This window comes from Tamandua tetradactyla, chromosome 11 (assembly GCF_023851605.1).
Source record: "Tamandua tetradactyla isolate mTamTet1 chromosome 11, mTamTet1.pri, whole genome shotgun sequence".
Lineage (NCBI taxonomy): Eukaryota > Metazoa > Chordata > Mammalia > Pilosa > Myrmecophagidae > Tamandua > Tamandua tetradactyla.
This window is the reverse complement of record NC_135337.1, coordinates 66,972,902-66,990,811: the sequence shown is the minus strand read 5'-3', so window position 1 is coordinate 66,990,811 and position 17,910 is coordinate 66,972,902. Positions and strand designations below refer to the sequence as shown.

General features: G+C 42.8%; 1 protein-coding gene across 1 annotated transcript in view; it reads right to left on the bottom strand.

Moving 5' to 3' along the window:
* Window positions 1-320: 320 nt before the first annotated feature.
* Window positions 321-17,910, bottom strand: part of PACRG (parkin coregulated) — a 544,801-nt gene continuing 527,211 nt past the window's right edge. The window contains exon 5 of the mRNA XM_077120796.1: window positions 321-1,004. Coding sequence (XP_076976911.1) covers window positions 844-1,004 — 161 coding nt within the window. The 3' untranslated portion in view covers window positions 321-843. The remainder of the gene's footprint in view (window positions 1,005-17,910) is intronic.

Below are 17,910 nucleotides of genomic sequence, written 5' to 3'. Positions count from 1 at the left end.
ATAAGTCATTTTCAAAAATGATCAAAAGCCCTCAACAAACTGCATGTGTCAATACTGCCCCAGGTCCTGAGATGTGGCATGCTATAATATGGGGTGACGGAGAGTCCAACTAACATTTTTTCTTTTTTACCATGTTTGCAAAGTTCCATTTCATACCTGCCCCTGCCCCACCCTCCCTTCCCCAAGTCCCATCCACACCCACCCCCATCCCCAAATACAAACTAGAAAGCCCCTGCAAGCCCAGATCACGAGTGAGCTGGAAGCATTAATTACGTTTATAGCTAAGGTTCATAACAGGCTGCAAAAAACTCCTGCTGTAATTGGAATATAGATTCAACAGTTTTATTGAATGTCAAAGCACATCATTCCGCCCAGCTGCTGGAGACGGAGAGGCCCTGCTGAACTGGGGCTTCTCTTCCATGACAAACACCTATTAAGCAGTCAGCAGAAACTCGTCCCTTCCTACCTCTGACATCACCCTCGGGGCAGGCAGACACAGGACAGCAATTGCTGAATTGCGTATGAAAATTATGGTTTTATTGTCTATACAACTGAAGGTTTACCTCGGACTCCTGCTTCTGTCTGAGTTGTATAAAGAAGCAATTCTTCTCTCAGAACAAATAAGCACAGTACACTATTGTAATCTAAGAAACAGGCACTATTTATGTATTGGAAAGCCTTGCTCTCAATAGGGCTAACAGTCCAATAGGCCCAGAAGCCACTATTTTAGCAACTTTCTTTTAGGGAAGAAAGCTGTACAAGTCACAGTGGAAGCTGAGAGCCGCGGAGCAGAGGAGGCGCACCCCCGTGGGAGCTGTCCTCCAGGCCCAGCTGAGCTCCCCGCTAGTTTAACAAGCACGACTCATAAGTGGGGACCATGTACTTAATGTTGATGAAGGCGTCTTCTCCCCCGTAGCGCTCGAAGGCTTCCAGCGTTTCTTGGATCAAGTCGCCGATGTTCTCCCTCTTTTGCTGCCCGTAGTCAATGCCGTCTCCTGAGTTAACTAGTTCAGGCAAACACACAAAGAGGACAGTTATTTCTTTGCAAGGGTGCCCCGAAGTCCTACACACGAGTCCGGGCCTTTTCTCTGAAGGCTCCTTAGGAGATGCAAACACTAAACCTTTTTTACGAGACTTTGCAGAGTTTTAGGAGTGATAAAAGAATAGATCAAAGGACCAAAATCCCAGCCTGGAGCTGACGAAATCCAATCTAAAATACACAAGTACCCGACTTAGAGCCTGCAAGCTCATCGCGATTGTAAGGCAGCTCACCAGGAGGGGGTTCTCTGTCCCCAATCTGACTGTTTCTTAAGCGTGTCGGCCTGGGCTGCGAGTTCTCCAGAACTACAGCGCGGCACGGGAGGAGGGAAGGGCCGCCGTTCCCTTGGGCCCCTGGGCCTGTGCGGTTTAGGTTGGATGCATTTCGGAAGGAGAGGCTTACCTCCTGCTTACGTCTTTGCTGCTTTTGCCGATAGGGTGAACCCTTTCTCCCGTAGGAACCGGCAGTTGGGGCGTTCGGTTGTCTGGAGTCATCCCCACCCTCTGGGTGCAGGTGGGACAGGGGCTAGGGGTGGCAGGAGCTGCTCTTCCCATGGTGGCTGCTCCTGACCGGTGACCGAACATCTGACCCACACTCACCAGTTAGGGCTTCCTGGGGAGTTCGGGCCACCAACAATTTTGGAGCCCGGTAGCTGAGTCCAGCCCTCCCTGGTGGGTGCTGGGAGAAGCCAACTGAGGCCGAGCAGAGGCACGCAGGCCGCGTGAGGGAGCCTTGGCGCCCGGCCCCCGAGAGCTTCTCTTACATGCAGTCTACGCAGTTGCAGGCCATTTGGAGCAGAAATGTCCGTCTGCGCCCAGCCTGGGAGCTGTCTGCGCGGATGCCCCAAGCATGTGGGCGTCTGGGGAAAAAGGGAGCCCCTTTGCTTCCATCCAGACTGTGAGAATTTCACACTTGTTTTCTCTAATAATCATCACCGAATGGTTTCATGTGGCATTGCGCTCAGGTTTCCAAGGGCTTCGACAACGTTCACCCTTCCAGTGAGTAATTATTATAGCTCTGCAAAGCAGCTAACGCCACCCTGTCTTATCAAGGATGAAAACAAAGTGCAACGACGGGGCTGACTGAAGCAGGGGGCAAGAGTCAGGGCTCGGGGCCCTGGGAGGTCACGGGGCCATGTGCCTTTAGTGCACTTTGCAAAGGTGTGCGCCGCCAGATAGGGATTTTATTCCTATTTCAATATGTCCCCAATATTTATCTTATTTGAATGTGGAAACAACAGAGGAGAAAATGATGTTTAAAAATCTCTTTTCCCCAGTTATTTTGGGCATTAAAAAAAAAAGCTTAGCAATAGTTCACCAGTAATAAATGTAATAATTACAACTCCATGCAGCCTAGATAAGCAGACTTTTGCTGATTTTTTCCCCAGAAACTTATTAGAGAAAAATCATTGTCTTCTACAATGCAGAGAAAATAAAATTGCTATCCTGATAGGTTTCTTTTGGTAGTGGTGAAAGGTGGGTAGAAATATTACTGATTTGCAAAGAAAGAGAAAGAGATTACAAGGGTGCGACCATAACACATAGCAGTTTTCTCCTAACAGATGAACCCAGAATGGCTCAAAAAGCCGTTGCAATTAGGTGGTGTTTTCTTCCTCATACTGGAAGCCTTTCCACTGCCCCCAGGAAAGCTGGATTTCAGTTAAAGTTTGATTTCCACGGTAACTGATCATCCCAAATATCCAAATACAATAGTTAGAGAGAACAAACAAGAGGCTGAGATGTTTGAACAAAAGGGTTCCTGCCTGATTGTTTTTGAACAAAACAACAAAGATCAACTTCTAAGAAACAAAAAGAAGTACCCAAACACACACTTGATGCCAACAAGCAGTTTTCGCTTTTCCAGATTTCAGGGTGTCTGTGAAGAGCCCCAGGGCAGGTGGGAGATGCTGCTGGGAGAGGACAACGTGGCCGTGCTCCATGCAGGCGAGCCTTCCCAGAGGACAAGATCTTTGAGTTGAATTAAGGGAAAAGGCGGAAGCACGCATGCTCGGGCTGTCGACATCTATTATTACATTAGGAAGAAAGTCCGAAGCCGGGCAGGGCAAAGTGCAACAAAGGAGGCAGAGAAGCGCGGCGGGCGGAAGGACACTGTGTATCAAGGCGGAAGAACACTGTGTATCAAGCCAAGGCTGGAGATGGACCTGCTAGGAGCCACTGCAACGTCCCAGGATTTCAGGCAGATGGGGAGAGGTCCCGTGAATGTCTTGGGCTGATCTTTGAGGACCCCTGACCCCCAAATTTCATCTGTGTTCAACCCCTCATGGTCATGAGAGGTGGCCTTGGGAGAAGGGCCTTAGCCCCTGGTGCACAGTCCCCTGAGGGCACGCGGAAAATGAAGTTGGTGATAATGAGGCTGACAGCCTTGGTTCAGTTTCTTAGGGACAAAGATACATCTACTGATCACTAATAAATGGGGCCTTTTGTGGGCATATTAGCCCAAAGGTCAGGAGCTGAACAGATCACTGGATGGACATATTTTTCTGATGGGTTGGAAAGTCTGCACACAATGGAAAGCTTAAAACACCCTGTTTTTTTCCACTGCCTTCTCGAAAGCAGCATTGACAGGCACCAATTTATTTCAATAATAACCTATTCTTATTTTTTAAAAATATTTAACTGTAGGAGTAAGTAAACTATGTAGCTTTTTCTGTTTCTCAACAGTGTATACACCCAAAGATAAAAAAGAGAACAGAAGTTGCTTATTCCAAAAGTGAGTTGGAGTTGGAATAGTTTGTGGTTGCAGAACATATATCGTTGGGGTGGGGGGTTGGAGGACAAAAAAAGGGGAACACACCCCTTATTTTGCATGCAGTAGTGATGACCTTGCACAGTTTAGTGTCAAACTATTTTGAGAGGCAGTTGAGTAATGTGGTCTCCATTTTAAAACTGCCACATTGTCACTTTCTTTGCGAATGTGAAATTGAGGTGATTAGTTTGAGTTCATCATTTTAAATATATATATGATGCCACTGACAAATCTGTTTGTGATAATATGATGCTTAAAAAAAAAAGATGGTCAACACTGATTAGGAAGACGACATTTCCATTTGGGAAGCTAGGAATCTATTTTATGTCCAGCAGCTAGAAATACATATTAATGATGGAAAGGGTATGTTTTATTTATAACCAAACAAATAGGACTGTAACAACGATTTAATCCAGATTTTTGTGCTTCTTTAAGGAACAATATGCAAGCAGAGCAGAACAACGGACTTTGAACCTTTTCTTGGAGATGCCTGCATGCGGGAGCCATGCAACTGCTACTTAAAGTTGCTCCTGGTTAAGAATTATAGTGTATTTGTGGCTTTCAGTGTTGAATTTTTGTTGATTGTGTAAGCGATATCTTTGAACATCAAAACATGCATACTCTTTTCTACGTAAACCCTCTTTAGACTGTCCTAACTTGTAGACTTTCCCTTTTCCCATGCCATTTTGATCAGAGATATCTGTGTAAATACCCAGCTGCTTGCTTAGTGCTCCTGTGCATGCCTGTGTCGCCTCGGGACTGTGAAGTGACTATCATAACACCGTGTCACCGAGGGCCCAGGAAGAGGGAAGTTACATAAGACACATTCACATCCCACACAGATGTCTGCTACTCAGTGGACACGCAGCAGCCCCTGGCGTTTGTGCCACCTAGGTTTCTGCTCCAATATTCTCTTCACCTGGTTTCAGTTTCTAGATTGAGTAGAAGCTTCATTCTCTTATTATCATTATTGAAATAAAAGGAGGAAAAGAAGAAAAAGAAAAGATCAACCACAAGGGAAGTGCAGCCAGGAAGAAGGGCCAGTTTTAGTGTCAGAACAGGGACTTCTCGAGTCAGTGCCAGGGCCTGCGTCCTCAGCCCGGCTCCTCCCTAAGGAGGAATGCCTTTGGAGCCGGGGTCCACAGCAGGTATGATGACATGCTGCCGTCTCTGCCGGCCGGCCGAGTGCTCAACTGGGCAGAGTAGGGTAATGCAGGACGAGAAAGGAGGTCCTGGTTGGGGAAAGTTCCATAGCCTGTCCTTTCTGCCGTGTGCCCGCCATGGAAGCAAGTCCAGGCTTCTGCAGCCTACCCCTATCTCCCCGTTGCTTTGGTTACCACTAGACCCTGTGTCTTGAGCAAATGCTTATTTGCTTGCTTCAGTCAGATGCTTGAGTTCTCTTAGAGCCCTGAAGGGCGTTCAAGGAATGTGTGGAAGGCTACCGCGGCCCAAGCAGAGTTTAATTCAGATTAGGATTTCTCTGACTCTTTTTTTTTTGAAAATACTCTGAAATGTTTAATATATAGCTATTCTTAAAACTCAGAGGAGCTATTTGGAACTAAAGGTATTATTTAAGTTATCAGAAATATAAAACAAATGCTGACTTCAAATTGCTTATTCAGCGTGCCTGAAAAATTAGTCATTTGGTACCAAGTGGGTGAAATAAAATATTAAATCTATTGCCACTTTCTGGTGACGACTAAGAAAAAAGATAGGCATGATTTTGGGAAGAGAAGCACTTCAGTTCATTTTGAAAATCTCCAAACTGAAACAGGAGCATTGCACTCTGAAAAGGTAAGATCTGTTTTACACAACTGGATGACAGATCCACTGGGGCCACAGTAAGTGAGCACCTGTGCCCAACTTACACACCTGGAAGGTAGGTTGATTGGGGCCACAGGAAGTGAGCACCTGTGCCCATGTATACACCTGGAAGGCAGGTCCATTAGGCCTACAGTAAGTGAGCACCTGTGCCCAACATACACACCTGGAAGGCAGGTCCATTAGGCCTATAGTAATTGAACAATTGTGCCCCCCTCCATCCCTCAGAGCTGAAGTTGCTGAAGGGTTTGGTACTTTTAGAAGTCAATGCGACCAAACCTTCCGAAAGGAAACCTCAGCTTAGGAAGCTCAATTGTAACCCCATCGAGTGAAACAGGAGACAATAAGGGATGATTCCAGTAATGGTCAGACCATCCTCACCAATCTTTCTTCACATGCAATACTACTTTTAAAGACTCCAACTTTATGATGCAACTCGTGTTATCATGCTCCATAACAAAACAGTCTATGTGCCCTCTGGAGTACACAATAGCACTTTAACTGTTGAAATTGACAAACGTCTCAAGCGATCAGAAGATGCTTAACCTGTGAGGACAGCCTTCACCTTGGTCTCCGGCAGCACCAGACACTGAGTCAGGCAAGTGGATTCTCTCCGTGCATTTAAGCCTAAATTACAGTCATAAAACCAAGGCTTTGAAAGAAATCGCTGCCAATGCCTGACAGTCGGGTCACACCCCTCCTGGGTTCGCCGTGGCGTCTCCCTCCATTTGTGTGTGGGGTACGTGTCTTCTCTTAGCTCGTAGGGCACTCAGATGACATCCAGCAGGAGCTCCTTTCAGTGTTCGAATATTCATCCACACGGGGGAAAACACGGGCGAGAGGCACATTTGTCATGTTTTCCCAGGGTGAGAGGTCTGGCAACACTGAGTGGAATTAAAAAAAAAGAAAAGCAATCACAGGAGAGAGAACCGCGTTTCTTTTCCAAGAGCTCTAAGGCTGGACTGAAAGAAGCCCTACCTGTCCCAACCTGCACTCCTGAGACGGCACAAGTCACCCCTGCAGCTGCATTCCTTCCTGACTGGGTTTTGATGATGTCATCCGCTGTGGCAAGAGAAAGGGTGCCCTTGGACCTGGGTTCAAGTCCCGGCAGGCACGTGCAAGTGGAACTTAACTGATCATCTTATTATTACTAGATGTTTCCTGGTAACGTTTAAACCATCGCGGGCTTTTTGGTGGGATGATTTGGGAACTAATTTCCCCTTTGAGCTTAGTGGGTTGAGCAGTTATACAATCAAGGTGACCAGAAAGGCAATTCCCTGTGTGTGCTTAGTGGTAATTAAACAGGAATGTCCATTTTTTGGGGGGGACAATAGATTAAAAAAATTTCAAAACTAATATATTAAAAAAGATATAATTCTTGTCATTAAAAAGATGCCACTAGAAAGGTAATTCATAATGCTTATGGCCTTCACAATGGTTGCTTTTGAAGCTTTCTTTTTTATCTTCTTAATGTGAATCAAGGGAAAAAGGGGGACATGGATATATTTTATCTTTTAAGATATTTTTAATTTCAATACCTATATCAAATTGTCAACAGTTGTTTTGCCAAAAATATCTATTCATTTGGAATGAGCTTGGACTTAATTTACTTTATGAAGATAGTTTCGCCTGTTTTGGAATGAATGGATTTTCTCCTATAAGCTTTGGGTAATTACAGATGAAACAGTTATTCATTCCAGTCTGACCTCTTGTAGAGATGAGGGAATGGAGGGGAAAGAAAAGAGGGGAAGAAAACCTAGACAAAATTCATTTTTCTAGGTGGAAATATTAAACTTCCCCACCTGGGGAAGACCTGACAGTCTTGTAGGCTTTAGGGACTACCAATTTGATGGTCCAGGCCCAAGTTCTTGGGGCTTTCCCTTTTGAAATTTATTCCTGCAAATAAGAAGCTAAGCCTACTTAGAATTATGTCTAAGAGTCACCCCCAGAGAACCTCTTTTGTTGCTTAGATGTGGCCTTTGTCTCTAAGCCAACTCAGCAGGTGAACTCTCTGCCCACCCATTATGTGAGACATGACTTCTAGGGGTATAAATCTCCCTGAAAAAGTGGGACATGACCCCCGAGTATGAGCCTGACCCTGGCATTATGGGATTGAGAAAGCTTTCTTGATGAAAAGGGGGAAGAGAGATGAAACAAAATAAAGCTTCAGTGGCTGAGAGATTTCAAATAGAGTCAAGGGGTCATTCTGGAGGTTATTCTTATGCAATATATAGATATCCCTTTTCATTTGGAGGTATTGTAGTAGCTAGAGGGAAATACCTGAAACTACTGAACTATAATCCAATAGCCTTGATGCTTGAAGATGATTGAAAAACTATAGAGCATTTAAGGTGTGACTGTGTGACTGTGAAAACCTTGTGACTGACACCCCTTTTATCCAGAGTATGGGCAGATGAGTAAGAAAAATAAATAAATAATAGGGGAGAGGAGGCATGAGATGTTTTGGGTGTTTTTTTTACTTTTATTCTTTTGTTGGAGTAATGAAAATGGTCAAAAATCAATTGTGATGATGAATGCACAGCTTTATGATGATGTTGTGAACCACAGATTGTACAATTTGGATGATTATATGATACGTGAATGTATAATATATCTCAATGAAATTGCATTAAAATTTCATTTTTCTGCTTTTCTACATTTGGGTTAGAGAAGAAAACTTTTGGGGTAGATGTTATGAGATGGCCTGCTTTTCGAAACCTAAAGAAGTGCTTCTATTCACTTTCTTATATTTTACTTTGGAATTCTGGGCATTTCTGGTTTGGTCCATGCTTAGCCTTTGTTCCATTGGTTGGCTTCACATCCTCATGGAAAGTGATGGTTTTCAATGTGCCCTCAAGTTTGGCCTTTCAATGGATATTTCCAAAGTCTTGGTTCAGGGGGTGTGTGAACCAAAGTTGCAATGGTTTTGCAACCAAAAATTTGTAATAACCACAGCATCTGGCAGGCTAGAGATGCCCCAGGGATGAAATACTTCAGTCTTCTCATATCTTGTTGACATTAATGAAATTCACAAGATTTCTTTCCTCTGAAGATAAAAGCTTTGAAGCAAGCCCTCAATTCCCAGCTGGATGTCTCTCTCTCTCTTTTCCTTTCTCTTTGACACCAAACCTGGGTGACTAAAGCAAGAGGCTACTAAGCCATCACTTTGGAAAGCTCAAGGGGAGGTTTTCATCTTCTGAAAGGGGCATTGATCACTTGTGAAACTGAAGATATCATGGATCTTGGCCCAACTGTAAATTAAATATTCAAATTTCCCTTCAGATAGGCAATGAAAATTTCTAAACAATTGCCATTTTTTTTAAACTGCAAAGTAGTTTTATTTCTCTAAGAAATGAACAATTATAACATTTGTGGTACACTGGTTCAGTGAAAGAGCATGGAACTTCAAGACAGAGAACCTGGGATTTAATTTTTTTAATATTTTCATAGCTTCAATGTTCAATAACTTGCTCTTTATAAGGTATTGGACAGGTTATGTAATTTCTCAGAGACTCAGTTTCTTCCTCTGTACAATAAAACAGTCAGAATTTGGATGATCTCTGGTCCCCACTCATTCCAACATTACATTTTATAAATAACAACAAAACTTTCAAACAGCTTCTGGAAATGATCATTATTCAGCAGATGTATTGTATTTCAACTGAAAAGATGATCACAAAGCAATTGCATCATTCTTCAGAATAATTCACAAATCTCTTAAGCATCAAATTCAGCTTCAAACTAAGCTCTAAGAAAACCCAAAAGGAACAAATATTTATATAATAATTTCTCTTATGAGAACTTTGTCAAACACTCAAATTATTTGTACATACAAATACTAAAAGTTATTCTAGTCTGCTCTTTCAATAAATCCATATGGATTTTATTTTCTTAGAATAAGGACCAAAGGTATGGATTGATTTCTTACATATTCAATTGACAATGATGGGGTCAAGACAATCAAAGAGGCAAATCAGGGTCATATCTGGTTAACAGTTATTTTAACCTGGGAGTTATTCTGAGAAAAACAGGTGGGTCCATCAGTTTATCCCTCTACAGGATAATTATAATAATAGATTTAGACACCTTTCAATTGAGCTGTACCCCCGCCTGTGAGGTGAAAGCATATCCTTTTTCTTCTTGGCCAACATGATTCAGTGAGCAGACAGTGTCCAGAAAGGGAGCAGAGAGTTCCAAATCCAGCTGTGTCTTAACCCCCTGCTGCCTTATCTCAAGGTGGAGGAACAATAATATTACTAATAATAGCATGATGTGATTTCCACAAATGAGCACATTTAAAACTAAGCAGGGGCTTCTCACATAAATTCCATCATTAGATCCACTTCACAGAGGAGGAGGTTGAGGTTTAGGGACGTGAAATCACTTGCCAAAGTGCCACATGCAGAAACCGAGGTGGGGACACAGGAAAAGGACGCTTGTGGTAGGTTTCTGCTGGAGTGCGCTGAGAAGGGCCACGGGGGGACCTTGGGAGAGAAGTCGGGGATGGGCTGGAAGTACGGCACGTCCGCACGGGGGCATGTGCATGGTGGCTGCACGTTCGTCTCTTTTTACTTGGAGAAGAATCTCAACCCTGTAGAGAAGTAGTACAGCAGTCCTAGGGCAGCTAACCAGTGTTTCATAGAGCAGTGAAAGTGTTCATCTTAGCTTCATTTCATGACTTTTAGGCTGTCTTTGCCACACTACAAATGCTTGAGGTAAAAACATCACTCACAGCAAATATGAGAAAGACAAGAATCAAGGTGAACTGATTTCAGGGGCTTTTTCCCAGTGTCACGTGACATGTGACACATGTAGAACATGGGGTGTTCCTAGGATTAGTTTCCCATTTCCCCTTCCCATTTTATAACCAGTTACTGGGATTTGTTCCTGGGTCTGGTAGGTATTAGTTATGACCAGTGTTACACCTGAGGGATTTCTAGGGTGGTGTGGGGCCCAGTGGCATCAGCCCTCTCTGGTAGGGTCTTGCTGCCTAGTGAGTGGATCCCCGATGCGGTTGGACCAGAGGCTCTGGGGACGCCCAGACCTGAAGGATAACAGAAACAGGGTGACAAGGTGAAAGCAAAAGGTAGCAGCCTTGCAGGCAGCTGAATGGCCTTTCTATAAAAAAATGAAAAGAGCCAGATTCAAGCCACAGATTTTGGAGACGATTATGCCTCAGAGTTCTAGGGTCCCTCCCTCCTCCAAGAGGCTCTTCGGCGCTGCTTCAGGAAATTGTTTCCTGTAATTCTTAACTAGCCCTTGATGTAATGTAGCATTGCAGGGAGGTGCTCTGGTGGCCCCGCAGGTAAGCGCTGGCTTTACCCATCCCTACAGGCTGAGCTTGGGCGGGAAAGGGCAGTCCTCCCGGAAGAGCCCCTCACTGTCTCCTGCCTGCTGCAGCCTGGTGCCAGGTTGTGGCTCCATCTTCACACGCATCTCTTCCTAAGGTGCCCTGCCAACCACCACCGGATTAATTTTCCGCATCATTTTCTCTCCTGATTAATAACCAACCTGTCCATGCTGTATGATGGATCAAAGTCAAAGTCCGACCACTCGGGGCCTCTATAATCTGACCTTCCTGCCCCCTCTTCGAGGATAGGGGCGTGCTACTTAGGTATGACCCTAGTTCCCTGATGTCAGATAAAAATGTGGACACTTGTCAAATGAATGAGCTGCGTGCACGGCTACCTTGTGAGTTTTCTGTACCCAGGTAGCGACATAAGGAAATTTAGTTTTAAATAAATTGCATGTTAAATGCAGTGCCCACAAGCTGTCTAAATTAAATTCTCTATTTACTATTTACACGCTTGTGATTTCTGATCCACGGAGATACTGTTTATGTGAATTTGGAAAGAGTCAATCAAATGTGTTTAAATAAATGTAGGGTTCCTAGAGTTAGATTCATCTCTTTTTCAAAGTTCTCCTTGATTTAAAGTGGGATTTACCTCATCACCCTTAAATTTAAGAAGGAAAATTTTCCTTTTCCAAATTGAAATATGAGATTACCCCCTCATCATTGTCTACCTTATGTAGAAAATGTTGAATTTTTATAGTGCCTTCATTTCATAATATTTTTTTTAACAAAAGTTCGTACCTAATTCCATGGCAATTTTTAACCAACTGAAGAAGTAGAAACGTGATTAATTTCTATTGGAAAGAGAATATTGATTTCTGCTTTCAGGAATGGGGCACACCTATGTCTAGATTTCTGCTGAAAACTTTTCATAATGAGGCCAAATGGCAGCGATCACAGCTTTCCACGTCCAGACGTCCAGTAAATATGTTGTGATATCAGCTATGATCCATTCTCAGCTCTGATTTTAAATTTAGATGAGTAGCCTGCATGGGGGGCACAGATGCACCAATAAAACAATTTCACAACCTGGATGTACTGTCTGTTCTACTGCAAAAAAAAAAAAAAAAAGAATAAACGAACTTGCTAATTGTGCTTAAAATGGAAAACCAGGTTTTCCCGATTATTTGGGATCTATCTCAGTTACCTGAAGTAGCTGCTCTTTGAAAACTCTCAAATGAATTAATGGGTGCAAAATTCTGGAAGATTTCCAAGCCATGAGCTGGAAATTTTACAGAGTGGGGAATATCTCTCATCAAGTGAACTCAATCAATGCAAAACAATATATTGGATGAACAGATCACAGCAATATGCTGCAACTAAGTGCTGTAAAAGTGACAGACTTTCACAATGGTCTCAGTTTAAAATAACCTGGTAATATCTTTGAAACCTCTGACTATCCACCATTATCAGTTTCTACACTAAGTTAAATGTAGCAAGAGGTAGCCTCCTTGCCACCAAGCATATTAATACAGAACATAATCTGAAAACACTTGCTTTGTGTAACAACATTTTAAACAAATGTTTGGGGCTTTGCTAAAGTCTAATCAAAGTTTTGGTCACACAGGAGGAAAAAACATATCTGAACCGTGAAGGAAAATTAAAACGTAGCCATTTAATTTGCCTCGGCAGCAAAACTGGGTTGACACAAAAATTGAAACTAGAGCTTGCTGGAAATGCTGATAGGTGAAATATGCCGACTTTTGATACCTTCGAATAAAGAATGCTTCTTTGCTTGGGTTACATTTTTATCTCTTTAGATTCCTCAGTTTAGCACACTGCTCTCCTTGGAAACACAACTTTTATTCCAGATGAAGGCAGTGTGGCAATAAAACAAGAGTATCCCCAAGGGTTTGGGGCTACACAGGTTACAAAATACACACGGGCTTCTTTTTGTAGAACACAGACTGGAATCTCAGCCACGAATCTGAAGCCTTCACTTTCTGACGTCCCGTTACTCAGGTGCGGTTTATTTCCCTGGTTGTGACTGGCACCTTGCACCCTGCTTGGCTCTGCGAGCTCAAGAGGCTTGGCTGCAGGATGTTCTACGCACACAATTAGTGTAATGGGCTTGCTCAATAGTGTCCCCAACTGCCATTTTTCCCCAGAGCCTACCTCAACGGGGAAAAGACAACTTATTATTCTCCCACAGATGGCACCCAGGCTTGGTTATCCGAGAACTGAAGGGGCTGTTTTCTCTCTTTTGCTTCCACGAAGTCCTCACTTTTCTCATTTCAGGAGCATAGTGCATGATTAATCAGCACCCTGGGTGCTGACTGACTGTGTGAGATGCAGCCCCAGGCGACCAGCAGGAGAGCATGGACCTGGCATTTATACCTCATGCCACAGCAAGTTCATATGTGGCATTCCCACGGGACTTAATAATTGCAAAATCACTAGTATTTCTATATTCTTATTTCTGTGTTTTGAGGCAGGTGACCTAACTGGAACGTAATACAGACCAGCCATGTATACAGTCGGTTAAGGACTGACCTGCTTTCTTGGCCTTGTCCCTGCATCTTCCTATGAGGAGCCCATTATCTTCTGACCACCCAAGACCTCTAAAAAATCATTCCATTTAGTTCTGGCCTCTTGGAAGGACTCTGAATTGAGGCCTGCTATTCCCCTATATGCTTTAATCAACAAGACCCAGGCTCTTGGAGTAAAGATCTGTCATGTGATTATGGGTTCTTTTATTTGGACACTGGGAGGGGCCACTCCAGGTAGGCGGTCAGGAAGGCTTTGCTGAGAAAATTAAACCGTGTTGTGGGTTTGAGAAGAAGCCTTGCAAGAAAGGTTGCCTGGGGGGATGGAGTGTGCAGTATGGCTGGTGCAAAGGCCTGGAGGCTGGAGAATTCTCACTGGGGTGTACTGTTCCACTGTGATGGTTTTAAGGGGTGTGCACCCCAGAAAAGCATGAGTTAAAGTAAATCCATTCCTTTAGGTATTGACCTACTGTAGGTGCGACTTCTTGATTAGATTTTTTCAGTTGAGGCCTGTTCCAGATGTGTCTTAATCCTCTTACTGGGGTCCTTATAAGAGAGTAAAAGACAAGAGTGAAGACAGAGAAAAAAAGCCTCACAAGAGCTGAGAGAGGATGTCACTGAAACCAGAAGCTGGAAGTACCGAAACCTGGGAGAGAAGAGAGAGCCCAGCAGACGTTGCCATGTGCCTGGCTGTGTGACAGAGGAGCCCAGGGTCACTGGTAGTCAGTCTTCAGGGAGAAAGCATCTCCTGAAGATGCTTATTTGGTTGTTTTCATGATCTAATAACTCTAAGTTTGAAAGTTAATAAATCCCCATTGTAAAAACCAACCCATTTCTGGTATATTGCAGCTCATCAGCTTTAGCAAACTAAAGCATCCACCAAGTTACTGCATCCATTTATTTTCAACATCGATCTATACTACTCATAATTATAATTTTTAATGGCTGTGGAGTTGAAGTAATGTAAATCATTTAGCAATTTTCCTCTGGTTAGGTACATTAAGCCGACTTCCACATTTTTACCATTTTAGATAATGATGCAATAAACATCTTTGTACGTTATCATCTTTTTCTTTAATTGTATTATTTCCTTACAATAATTCTCAGAAGTGAAGTTACTGCTTCAAAGAATATGAACATTTTGTAGTTATTGGTATATGTTGCCATATTGATTTTCAAAAGGTTATGCCAATTTATAATGTTACCGGCAGCAGAGGAGCTCACCTGTTTTATCACAGCATTGGGTGTTATAATTAAAATTTTGTTTGCTGATTCAGTGTTTATATAAAATGTTACTTTAAGGTTGCTTTAATTAGCATTTCTTAATTACTAAGGAGAGTTAACATTGTCTAATGTATTTTTTTATCCCTGTTTTTTTTCCTTATCAGAATGAATTGTTCTTATCTCTAGTTTATCCATCTATTGAGCAAACCTTATAAAATTCTCGTATCATCATCCTGGGAAGCTAGTGGGTAGACAAGATCTGTAAAGTTAGACTTTTCTACTGCACAAGACAGTCCAGCATTCATTGTTTTTTGACTAATGGAATAAGCATGATTTCAGGGAATAGAAATGCTTCAGTCTACTATAATTTCTAAACATGTCCAAATTGCTCTTAGGTGGGTTCCTGGGAATTGGAAGGATCTGAGGGACTATGTCAAGAAATGCAGAGGGAATCACATAATCAAGAAACTATTTTAATGAATTAGATGGATTATTATCTCTAGAAAGAGAAACCTTTAGGGTGAATTGTTCCCGAGAAGCTTTCTTTCCCTCCTCTCCCCCTGGGTGCCCATGCAGCCACCCAGCCATTCAGCCACCATGGGCTGCCTGGTCACCTAGGAAGGACCCAACTCAGTTTCCTCCTAGACTAATCTCAGAGAAAGGCTCCAGGGCTATGGGGTCCAGCCCTGATGTTTGCCAGCTGCCTTAAATCAAGACTTTGGGGGCCAGTTTCCAATTAAATTACCTACAAATGAGGACATACATAGAATCAGTGCTATTTTGGTGTAGGCATATATGAAAAATATTGATTTGTTCAGTGTAAACACTCATGATATCCTGCAATTGATTTAATCTTGTGTTGGCATTTCCTCCTCTTCTTCTTCTTATTTTAATATACTGGGAGCCTCAAAAGATGGAAGGGAGAGGGAATGGGACATTAAGGCTTAAAGTGTCCAAGGTTCCTATTTGGAATGATGGAAATGTTTTGGTAATGGATGGTGGTGATGGTAGCACAACTCTGTGAATATGATGAACAGCCCTGAACTATATATCTGAACGTGGTTAAAAGCAGGGTGTGGGGGAGGGGATGTTAGCAAATGTATATATGGCAACAGAATAAAATGTAAATAAAAGAAAATCCACAGAACTGCAGGACACCAACAGCAAACCCTAAGTTAAACCATGGACTGTAGTTAAAAGCATAATTATAAAAATGCGTGCTATCATCCATTGTAACAATGGTTCCACACCCATTTTGGTGTTCAAAATAGGGTGGTGTATGGGAATCCTACATTTTATGCATGACTGTTCTGTAAACCCACAGCTTCTCTCATAAAGGAAACAACAAAAAGATGGACATGGCCTGGGACCTCGAGGCAGCCCACAGCTGAAGCTGGGAGGCATTGCTCAGAGGTGGATGTGCCAGCCTGGGAGATAGACTTCAAGGATGCAGATGATGCCAAAACTGATGACTGTTTTCCCTGAAGGTTAAGAGACCAGCAGCGATGGAAAGTAAAGTCTGCTGTTCGTCTCTGGGCTCAGGACAGGGCAGGTGGAGGCAACATGAGGCCCCTTAGAGAATGAACCAATGAAGCTGAGCAGGTCAGGCAAGCTTTTCAGGGGGTTATTGGCATCTTTTAAGTACCAATAAGCACAGTTGTGTTAATTTTGTTTTGAGGTCAGATGATGAATTTTCCTACTTTGTTTTTAGTGACTCATAGGGAGAAAAAGGCTTTACCTAATCTTATTTCAGTTTAATTAATGAAACACAACTTTGTTGCAGGAAGAAAGTTGCCTGTTACACTGAGGGCAGATTTTAAGGTTTTGAATTCTGGTAGGCACCGAGAGTTTGTCAGATCAGACTGATTATCTAAACTATTCGATTAATTGAAGCAAATGTAGTTATTTGGATAGATGTTTCAGGACAAGGGGTTTTTAGTTCTGAGATATCTCAGTATTTCTTTTGCTTTGCTCACTTCACGTTATGTAGTTATTGCCTGTCATAAGATAAAGTGTCATAAATTGAGAAAAAACACGTTGTTTACGGAAATCAGCATGAAGCATTTACAATAGTTTTTCTCATGTTGAAAAGTGACTGGCAGGTCTAGTTATTGCCTGGTCTGAAAGGTCAAGGCAAAACAAAATGGATGAAATAAAGAGCTTCCCGTGTGAGCATGCTGGGGTCGCCGTTCTAACGTTGGGCCCGTCAGGAAAACATCCATTAACCCCGTGAAGGAACCTGAAGACCAGGCATTACTGATGTGCAAAGCCTCATGGGTAACTAAACTATTCCAGATACCAAATTCCTTTAAGTCCTATTTAATAAAAAAAAAAAAAAGGTTTTTTTTTTTTTTTGGTTTGTTTTCTGGAAGGAACTAAGTGGATTTCCTTTTAAAACCCCAATGGTTCTAAGATGCCAAATTAAAATTTGGGGCAAGGAAAAGACTTTGAGGTCTGCATTTCCTGAAGAATGAAGTTGGAATTCCACAAGGAAGGTGAGTGGGGGGTGGTTCCCCAAACTCATCTTAAAACCAGCGGGCTCTGGCATTAAAGGAAAGTTGAGTGCTCCAGGGACAGGGCTGCAGCCACCTTCTGTGATGGGCTGGCAGAGAGGGCAGCCGTGAGGGTCCTGCTGCAGGTGGGAAGGCTGGGGGTGGGCAAGCAGACAGATCGGATTGAGCAGAAGGTCAGTGCTGCACCTGCAGTGCCTGGGCACGCCCAGGGCTTGGGGCACAGCACAGGGCCCTGACTTGACAGGGAGGAAGGCCAGGTGGCAGGCAGCGGGTTTGTTCATCATTTAACCCCCCACGATCCTGTGAGGCTGGCAGCGGCAATGGCCACGGCAGCCAGGACTCACCCAATGGCCACTACTTGAGAGCGCATCTGCACACATTAAACAAATGTGCCCACACAAAGCACCCATTATATATTACAGCCACTAGTGGTGCTTCTATTACTTATTATTATTATTATTTTAATATTTAAAATTTTTATACTTATTTGCTTGGTTTGTATGATATTTTAAAGTTCTTTTGTCATATAGCTCAAACTTCCTTACTTCTGTATATTATGTTAACACATGCAAGTATGTGTAATATGATATTAGATACGCGAAAATTTTTTTCCACAGATCATATATTAAAAAATATAAAACTTATAGTTCCGCTTTGATTCAAAATTAGGAGATATAAAGTTAAAATTTTTTAATGAGTGAAAGTTAT